We start from the raw sequence: 10,433 nt of genomic DNA on the forward strand, positions 1-10,433 counted from the left end.
TTAAAAAATACTAACCTGGATAATGTGAATTAATTAAATTTTCTTTATTCCCGGAAGCGTTTGGAGATTCACTCACACAGTAGTTTCTTTTGAGATTAACCTTTGAACCAAAAGTAATTTTAAATTTAAGTGAATTTTCTGAAAAGATTTTTCTCAGTGAAAGCATTTTAAAAATTTTTGTCTTTACACTTTTAAATTCAAACACAGACTGATTTGCGAAGCTGTACACGCTGTGGCTTATAAAGGAAAATGATTATAAAAGTACCGCGAAGTGTCTCAGTTGTCATGACAGTCAAAACTTTATTTCATTCTTGCTTTATTATATTGTTTTCTTCAATGTGAATTTGGTATTGTTGATGAGCCATGTTTCGAGATCTCTTTTTGGATCAACAAAACTAACAGAGATTCAAATTTATATCTTATAACGGTCACTCTGATAGTAACATAGGGAGCATCACAAAATGTACGATCAGTTTGGAAAGAAATATTCTTTATTTTATCAAGAAAGAATACTATATTTATGCGTTGATGGTTCAAGTTTCGCCTTCAGATATTGAAGATGTTGAGAATTTTACAAGGACGATTGTAATGCTGGTAGTCAGGACTCTGTTGATAGGAAAGCTAGGAAAGTAACTGAAATAGTGAAGAGCGGAAGCTGCGAATGAGTTTCAAAGCGAAGTAAGAGATTCAAAGTATAAAAAAACAAAAATTGTATTGCAAGAATGTTAAAGGTAACAGTGAAGAGGCAGAGAGATAAGGAGTTTTGAAAAAAAAATTGAGTTATCTTCTTATGCGGCAAGTGATTCTTCTTCTCCATAGAAAGGCAACAAAAAGATTTTAAAGGGTAAAAAAAAATTAATGTGTAATTCTCACAACCTTAAACAATAGTAGTAGATTTAATTATCTATTTTTTTCTCAGACTCTGAAATGTTTTTGTTTTTTTTTATTAAAACTTTCTTTACACTATGAGCTTTTTATTGAGTATTTTGTAGTCTAAAAAGCCGAAATTAGACTTGTGCTGAATTTTTAATGTAAAATTTGACGAAAATTTGGATTTTATTTCATTAAGAAATTTAATTAACATCCTTTAAGAAATTTTTTAAATGATTTTTTTATTGAAAACCTTACCGCAATTTATTTGTTAAGACAAAAGTATATAATATTTTATATAAACTTTGTAAAATTGAAAATTCCTTTATTAATACATATTTTTTATATTAACATTTTCAAAATCCTTTCACAGTGAATATTAGTACATGTAATGATGAAAAAGTCGATTATTCATTTTTCTTTGTATTATAACTTCCTTTTATAAAATTTATCCATTAAGTTGTGACACAATCTCTGCGGAATTCCTTTTGCTTGCTGAATGTCTTCTTTGATCTTCTTGTAGGCAGTATCTTCGTATGTTTTGTAGATTTCAGGCAAACCTACGTCTTCGTAGAGTTGCTTAACTGTCTGAACAGACTGTTCATGTTTCTTTCCATAAAACTCTTTCAAAGTTTTCTTTTGCGCTGTATTAGCACGTTCTAAGAAGGTTGCCACGAGCCATGTGCACTTTTTATCTTGAATATCTGTTCCTACTTTACCTGTAATGGCTGGATCTCCGTAGCAGTCCAAGAAATCATCTTGGATTTGTAAGAAAATCCCAATTTCATAGAGAATATTCTTTGCAATTTGCAGAGATTGCAAATTCGTAGCGTCTATGAGGACTAAGCCCAATTCAATTGGTGTATAAATGGAATACTGAGCAGTTTTGAATGCTGCAATCTGTCTAAATTGTTCCATTGTGAATGTTAAGACATCCTGATGCATAGTGGATAGGTCCATGTGCACCCCCACCGAGGTAATTAGCAGACTTTTATCAAATACTTCTTTAAGATCTCCGTAGCATTGCATAGAACTGAATTTTCTCTTAAGAACATCATAAATGTTAGCTTGAAGCAATAGGCTGTCATTGATGGCTGTCATTCGGATATCATCCAGTTTGTACCAACATGGTTTACCTCTTCGGGTTGTACTCTCATCAATTATATCATCCAAAATTATATACAGTCCGTGAAACTAAATGCAAGAAGAAATAATTCTGTAAATTTTATTTAGAATTTAGAATATTTTACAGTTTAAATTACCACTTCAAGACACCATCCTAGGAAGATAGATGATAAGGGCAGCTTTTGGAGCCATTTCTTCATACGCATCTACAACTATTTGGCAACGATTTTTCTTTCCACCACCATATACATTGTAATTTAACAACTGTAAAAAATAATGTTCCTACATTTTGAAATAACATTAAAAGAATTTTTTTTATCTTACCCTTTCAATATGGTTTCTAGTTCCATATGAACCACAGCTTTCAGCTGTAGCCTTCATTTCATTTAAAAAATCTAGAAAAATTTCTTTTTATTAATCGCGATCAATTCTGAGTGAAATACAATGATCTTTTTGGATTATTCGTTTAATTTCTCAATTTCAATTAGAACTACTTTTTCTGAGTTCGTTTTTTCGAATATCAAAGGCGATCATATTACGTATTTCAATTTTTTTTTAAATTCAGATTTTTTAAATAAAAAATAATCTAACCTGGATAATGTGAATCAATTAGCTTCCTTTTATCACCGCAGTCTTTTAGAGATTCACTCACACCATAGTTTCTTTTGAGATTAACCATTGAACCACAAGAAATTTTAAATTTAAGTGAATTTGTTAAAATTATTTTTCTTGCAGAAATCATCTTAAAAATCTTTTGTCTTTACACTTTTAAATGCAAACCCAAATTACTGGCAATGGTCTACACGTTATGGTTTATAAAGGAATGAGATGGCTACTAATAACCTCATAACTTTATACTATTTTAAGTTTATTATACTTTTTAGCTTTTGACGATAGTTATTTTTTTAATTTGCTGTTAAAAAACAATTTTATTTTTTTGGGGGTTTCAAAGTCATTAGACTGACTGTCTGACTATTTCTTATTAAGAATTTAAATGAATAAGAAACAAATTTGTATTTATGTCGCCATCGGGCAAGCTGTTTAAAAGTCCATAGCTGTAAAAACATAATAATTTCCAATTTACCGACAAATACGATTTTTCTCAATTTAAGAAATTGGTTAAACAATTGAAGCCTTTAATGTCCTACATTTTCTACATCTCCTCAAAGTTTGCAAGAAAAAAATCAAAAGTGAATAGAGACTTTTATTTTAATATTCATGCATTTTATTCATTTCTCATTCAAAAAATTACAAAGTTGCAGCAGATTATCATTTTATAAAGTTAATTTATTCTCTTCTAAAATGGTTTTTTTATTTATTCAAATAATTTATTCAAAGTATAAGATTTATATATAAAACTTATTTATTCTATAATATTATCAATTTGTTAATCTCCTCTCAACTGGAGTTTTCTTTTTCTCCACATTCCCGAGAATTTCTGAGAAATAAAATAATTTTGCAAATAGATTGAATGAAAATAATTTATTGATTCCTCTTCCTGTTTATTTTACATAAGAGATTCCTTTTTAATGAATTTAATTCTGCAAAATCATTCAATATAATAAAATTCCTTTTCAATTTTCATTAGTTTTCCCCTTTTCTTTGCAAAAATTCTTCGCAACAGAACAAACATTTTCCATTTATATGAAGTAAAATTAAAACCAGACCAACAGCGTGGGTGAGTTTGGGAGTATAGGAAAATGACAAAGATTATTGCTTGTGGGATTTCCCAGAGTGCCAGAAAACCAAAGAAGAAAAAAAGAGCATTCAGTAATAAAATCTTTTTGGCCTATCTCTTCTCGCATCTAAAATAAACTCTGGGAGATTTTCTTTAGCAAAATTCATGGTAAATAAGTCGTGATTATTTACTGTGCGAGAGATGCCTGTGTGAATCAGAGAATCCTCTCGGGAGATGTGGAAGAGAGAGAGAGAGATTTATGTCTGTTGATCTTCATTCTGTACACTGCCTTCTGCATCCTTCACTACTTTCTTTACAATTTTCTTTTTCTTAGTCTTCGCCTCGGTCTTGCCTTCTTCCTCCTTTGGGGGCTCCTTACGCTCTTCGCTTTTTTCTCCTTCCGCTGGAACTTGTTCCGTACGTGGCTCAATGGGTGGTAGAGGAATTGGAATCTTTGATTTGTCCACTTCTTCAGGAGCTTCATCGGATTTTGCTAAATTCGCAGAAGTTTCTTCTGGAACAGTTTGTTGATCCTTGGTATCTTCCTGATTTTCCTTTGGGCCCTCCGCCGTGGATTGCTCCTCACTATCAGGGACACTTTTCGCTGTTCCTTCAGCCTTAGCTTCAAGGACGGCCAATGATGCTTGGATGCATTTAATAGCTTCCCTCCTAGCCAGTCGTATTCTATCATTTCCCTGTGTATCAATTGTATCCAACTTTAGGAGATTCCGCGTAAGCATCTCATCGAGCCAGAGGTACTCCTTGTCCGTTCGTGATGTCCCTTGAAATGCCTCAACTTTGAACATCAATTCCAGCACTTCATTCTGAATTTGCTGGATTTTTGCAATGGACTCAGCTGAAGGTGTTGGTGGTGCTTGTGGTGATTGTGGTGCTTGTGGTACTTCCTGGGGTGGAGGGGATGTTCCTGCGTCTGTTGGTGCACCTCCTTGTGGTCTAAGGACAAACTTCTTCTGTGACACCCCTCGTTTTGGGGGTTGGGGCACAGGAGCTTTCTTCTCCGTGCGTTCCACAATAATTGGAATATGTCGAACATTTTGGGAAGGCGATGGAGGCGCCTGGTGCTGCTCAGGTGTTTCAGATTGAACACCTTTCGTGTGAACTTCCTCAGCTTGAGCTTCAGCATCCGGTGGGGCACTCTTGGCACGTTCCTCTCGCTCTTCTGGTGGTGATTTCTGTCCCAGATCAACTGTATTGCGCAGTCCATGTTGTTTCAGGGGACCACCTGCTTCTGCTGATGTCTGTGTAGGTGTTTCCGCTACTGGAACAACAAATGTGAGGAAATTCGAAACTTTGATCAAAATACCATAAAAATGTGACCCAAAAACTAATTTATTTCCTCTAAAATGTGGGTAAAGAGACAATGAAAGCTCTATAATGTTACCTGTTTCTGTTGCTCCATCTCTCGTGGGTGGTTCCTCGTCTGTTTGCATTGCAGCATCACAGAAGCGTGGCCTGTCGGGCTTGTCAGTGTGTGGGGGCACCTGTCGTTGCGTGGGCACTTGATGTGTCATCGGCACCTGGTGCCCATGGTATCCCCCCATGGGTTGGTGATGGAAACCAAAATCATCTGGAATATACTGCCGAAATTCTGCTGGGAAGTGATCAAAGAAATCCCCATGCCCCCCAAAGTCATTCGGTTGTCTCTTCCGGAGGTTGCTGCGTGGCCACTGGGATGCCTCACTCCAGTGTGGATCGAATTTTGTGAAAAAACTCTCATGGGGGTCCTCCACGAAGCCACTGTCTTCCTCCTCTGGTGCCTGATTTGGGCGCTTCCGTGGTGCCCCAAAGCTCACATTCCACGGATTTCGCATGCGATTCAGTCGTGATCTGAGGGCGGGATTTGTGAAGAAATCCCGTGGGTCATCCATGTCAAAGTCCTACATTGAGAAATGCAGGAAATTAAGTAATATAATGTTCTCAACATTGAAGCCCTTGAATATGTGCCAAAAAATTTATGCTACAGGAAGTCAAAGCATTTTATTATTAACATCCAATTTAAATTTTATTTTAAATTGAAGAAGAATTTATTTTTTTGGAAATATATTTTGGATTTTAACAGAAATATGGAAAATTGAACTTTTGAAAGATTTTCTTAAATCATAATTTTAAGAAATGAAATAAAATATTTTAAACTAGAAATTCTTGAATAAATTTATCTTTAAATCAAAAAGCGTTCAATGAAGCTTTTAAAAAGAAAATTTTAACAATATAAGCGAATCTATTGAAATAAAATTTTACAAATAACATCGAATCTTTAAATTTCATGACTTAGGATTATTTAGAAACTTTCTGAACTATGATTTTCATAATAGTTGATTTTTTTTTAAAAGGATTTTTATAATCTTTACAGGGTCCTTCGAATAGGATAAGTAAAAACTGAAGCAGATATTTTTAAATTTTCTTTTATCTTAAATTAATTGAATCTGTTACTTTTTATAATAAAATTTTGAGGTTTTGAAATTCCTAATTGGTAAAAGATTAAGTTAATTTGTTTAGGATTTTAGAATAAAAAAAAATAATCCAGTTCTTACCCTACTCTAAGCCTCCGTTAAGATTCTAAAAAGATCTTTGTCGAAAAATTTAAAATACTTTTCTGGAAATTATAGATTTTTTACAATTTATTCTGAATTAGAACTTTTTGACTTAAGAACACAGATTCTTTGAAATCTGAGCTTTTGTTTGAGAAACACGATTACTTTTGCAAATTAAATCTGTTGAAACCAGTTTATAAAAGAGCAAGTAATTCTTCAGAATTAATAATATTTTTAAGAAAATTTCTGATTCTTCTGAAAATCAGAAATTTGAGTGATTCCAGTCAGGTGCAGAAACCTCACTTATACAGTTGAATTTTTAAGAATTTGACTGTTAATATTTTTCCAGTTTTTCAAGCATATTTTAAAGATTCTAGAATACATTATTTAGAACTTATTAAGAAATTCATGATTTAAGAAAAAAACTGATAAAAGTCTTTCTCTAAAGTTCCCTTTTACTGTTCAAAGCTTTCGACTTCTAATTAAAGTCATTAATATTGATCATATATTGATATTTAGCCTATACATTCCTAAACATTATGAGTGCGTAAACCGTGAAAAAACAACAAGCAAAAATCTTGACGAATTGCTTCTCAATTATGTTTGTTTTAGCCCATCTACCTCATCTTGTGAAGTGTACACAGAAAGAAAAAAAAACACCTCAACAAGTTCTGAAGGAGTCACCACGCGCATGAAAATTCTTTCGTCATTAGTGGAATTTTTTCCACCCCCAAACTCGCTTCACAGCGGAATATGCCACAGCTATTGAAATCAATTTAGTATATAATTTTGTCACCATTATTTTATCTTTTAAATTGAATAACCTCCTTTTTGTCAAATGACTCACTGCAAAGGAGAATGAGAACTCTCTCTCTCTAAACGTTCTTTCATTTTCCACGCTGTTATGACCCAGAAAATTCCACAATTTCTATTAATAAATTAAAATACGAAGAGACTCTTGTGTGTGAATTTTCACTCTTTTTATTACACTTTTCAGGGATAAAATGGTGGGAAAATACACACAAAGAATTTTCCTCTTAAAGGTTTATTCTATGTTCTTATTAGCATTAAACTTACGTAGAAGGGATATCGTGGATTTTGTCCCTGATTCGGTTGCCCCTGTTGTGGATTATTATTCCCATCAATTTGTGCTGATGTGGTGGCATTTGGTGGATGTTGCTGAGGATTGCTACCACCGCCACCATTGCCAGAATTTATCACAGATGATTTCATTTTGTCTACACTTTTTTACTCTTCCTACAAATTCCACTTTTTTAGCACTTAATCTTACACAAATCACCTCCTTTGTTGGCGATCTTGTTCACAAATTTTCTTTTTTTCCTTCTAAATCACTCTTGCGTAATATTTTTTCGTACCACAAAAATTTTCCGTAGAAACATCCAGAAAAAATCTGTGTGATCGTCAGAGATCACAGAAACTCAATTTTTTAAAACATATATAAGTCACTTTTTTAAGAAGAAATTTTGCCGACAAAATATCTCAGTAAACTTGCACGTAATTAGCACAAGTGTTCAACACATTGCCACACGTTAAGTGGAAAATTTTATGCAATAAACTTTGAGTAAGGTGAAAAAAGGAGAAATTGTACAAAAGTTTCTTGAATCCACTTTGATCACTCACCGTCGAAGGAGTGTGTGAGAATATCAAAATCTAACTGCGATCGCACGGCGAAACAGACATCAGATTTATAAATAACTGCAGAAAATAAGTGATCTTCAGACACATTCGCGATCACTCATGCCAGAGACGGCGATCGTCGCCCAAATATTCCGGCAAACTGGCGTCTTTCTGCGCACCCAAAAGACCCAAACTAACCACAGTGCGTGATTTACCTCTTGAGATCGGCTGCCACTCATAGACTGATCGAGAAAATTTTCCCAATTTGGCACTCATATTCAGTGTTGGAGGTGAGCAGCATGTTCCGCGAGGGCGACGTGCCAAAAGAGGTGGAAGTGTGCTCTGATCGCCAACAAAAGTAAAGAAAAATCCCTCTTACTTTTTAATAAATTAATTTGATTATAAACATTCTTCAAAGCTACGCCACTGCTTGATCATTCTCTTTTTTTTGTATTATTTCTCTTTTCTCAAACTACGATAGACAAATAATGTAGAGGCGCGCGCATTTTTGCACCGCGAGATCTTTTTCGCGCGAAGTTCTCGAAAAGACGCGATCTTTCGCATGTGGGTGTCTGTCTCCCACCCACGTCCCACAGGTTAGAAATATATAAGTATAGGTAGAGAAAAAAAAGAGTCAACATCAAATATTTAAATATTGAAGAGAGAAAATAATAAATAAATAATTTTTTCTCCACACACAATGTTTCTCTCGTGACGCGATCGCGATGATGTAAACACCACACTTCTTGATCATTCACAAAAAGGAAAAATAAAAGATGCCGTTGACTCATTGTTGTTCCATTCGATCTGCGAGTGAATGGAGTATAGGTAGGTATATGTTTGTTATTAAATGGGCAAAAGAGGTTCGCGATACATTATGGGCATTTTTCGGATCGTGCAAAAAACGTCACAAAAGCCATGAAGATAATTTCCAATTTTGGGATTTATTTTGCGATCATGCCTCGATGAATAATTCACTGATTGCTTGGTGAAGCATAGAGATATAAATTAAATTACAAAGCTATAACTGAGGAGGTAGCAATTTTTGCGGAGGCAATGAAAGATATTGAGTGTTAATGAGATGATTTACATTTTCTTATGAAAAAAAACATGAAAAAATGATCTATGAAATAAAACTAATTATATTATTGGTAGATTATAATCAAATCATGCCTTGTAGCTATATAAACATTTAGAGCAAAATTATATCCTCATTGTATCACTCAATGATAAATATAATCTCGCTGATTACTTGCCCATTATCTGATAAAATTCTGTAGAGCTCCATTTAAGCCCCTTTTTGACTCTCATCAATTCAAAACAGCTCTATATATTCAAATCAATCTTGCTGCTTTTTTTTTTAGTTTTCTAACGATCCTGTCGATCTTATGCCAATCTTGCCGATTTTCTGTCGATCCTATAGGTTTGATTTTGGTTATAAATTGTTAAAAAGGAATCATCATTATCTCTTTTAACACCTTGAGGACCATTGGATCATACACTGACATAAACGTGAAATATTTACTCGATTATAAAAGAATTTAATTCCTTTTCCAAATGAGAAATACGTTAAGTTTACGTAGAAGAGGCCAAAGAAAACATTTTGACGGAGAAAACTTCTTTAAAAGCATCCACAGAATAATTATTTTGAAAAAAAGAGCGCATGTTTCAATGTTTCACGTGCACGCGAAAGGGTTAACTGACAAATGTGCACCCTGAAAGTATCAATGTAGAATAGGTATCATAATAAAGAGACTGCATGTTTTAATGTTTCACGTGAACGTTAAAGGGATAACTCTCGCGTTGTCATGAAACAACATTAAAACATGCGCTGTTTGTATCACAATATTTTTTATTCTCCATATGTTTCCAGAGGGAAATTCTCAGTCAAAATATTTTTTTTGGCCACTTTCAGCTTATAAATACAATTTTATTTATTTAAATTCACCAAAATAAAATATTTTACGTTTGGATCAGCAACTGACCAAATGGATTTGAAGTATTCATGATATACAATACATAAATTCAACGATGCAACACATGACAAAGAAAATCATGCGAAAGGGTCAAAAAAAATTTTTAACAAAACTCATATAAATTTTAACAGAAAAATCTCACAGAAATAAATTATTAAAAAATTCAATACCTCGTCCCATTGAACCCTAAATTTGTTTAAATGCATTATGCATCAGTGGATTGAATATAATAGTACAGTCAGGTATTGGTTAACGTCGCATGGGATATGCTCTTCTCACCCATTAATAATAATGAGTGGAAAGAGTATATCCCATGCGACGTTAATCAATACCTGACTGTAGGTACCTAATAAATATTTTCCTAGCTAGATAAATGATTTTATGTTAGATTTTTATCAGTGTTTCTATTCGTCATTTAGTAATGATAAAATCTCTTACATATTTTAACATTCAATTCTTTCAATAAATTTGCATCTTTTGCATTGTACATACTATAGGTATACATAGTAAAGTGCTAATGACCTCTGGAGTGATTTAATTACTCCACAATTGCAACTCAGTGAGTTATAAATAAATTTTTAATCCCATCAGCTA

The 10,433-nt window shown here is 33.4% G+C and overlaps 2 protein-coding genes across 3 annotated transcripts; both read right to left on the reverse strand.

Moving 5' to 3' along the window:
* Window positions 1-1,182: 1,182 nt before the first annotated feature.
* On the reverse strand, window positions 1,183-2,785 carry LOC129795803 (farnesyl pyrophosphate synthase-like). The gene is made up of 4 exons (XM_055837286.1): window positions 2,587-2,785; window positions 2,320-2,390; window positions 2,133-2,259; window positions 1,183-2,064 (listed from the first exon to the last, which is right to left on the reverse strand). Exons 3-4 carry the CDS (start codon window positions 2,199-2,201, stop codon window positions 1,297-1,299), a joined length of 837 nt encoding a protein of 278 aa, XP_055693261.1. The 5' UTR covers window positions 2,202-2,259; window positions 2,320-2,390; window positions 2,587-2,785; the 3' UTR covers window positions 1,183-1,296.
* Window positions 2,786-3,197: 412 nt separating this feature from the next.
* LOC129795800 (BAG domain-containing protein Samui-like) lies at window positions 3,198-8,105 on the reverse strand. 2 transcript variants are annotated; one of them, XM_055837282.1, is made up of 3 exons: window positions 7,303-8,105; window positions 5,076-5,571; window positions 3,198-4,949 (listed from the first exon to the last, which is right to left on the reverse strand). In XM_055837282.1, exons 1-3 carry the CDS (start codon window positions 7,456-7,458, stop codon window positions 3,931-3,933), a joined length of 1,671 nt encoding a protein of 556 aa, XP_055693257.1. In that variant the 5' UTR covers window positions 7,459-8,105; the 3' UTR covers window positions 3,198-3,930. The 2 variants fall into 2 exon arrangements, with proteins under 2 accessions (XP_055693257.1, XP_055693256.1); XM_055837281.1 differs by having other exon boundaries at window positions 3,198-4,952.
* Window positions 8,106-10,433: the final 2,328 nt, after the last annotated feature.

This window comes from Lutzomyia longipalpis, chromosome 4, assembly GCF_024334085.1.
Source record: "Lutzomyia longipalpis isolate SR_M1_2022 chromosome 4, ASM2433408v1".
NCBI lineage: Eukaryota > Metazoa > Arthropoda > Insecta > Diptera > Psychodidae > Lutzomyia > Lutzomyia longipalpis.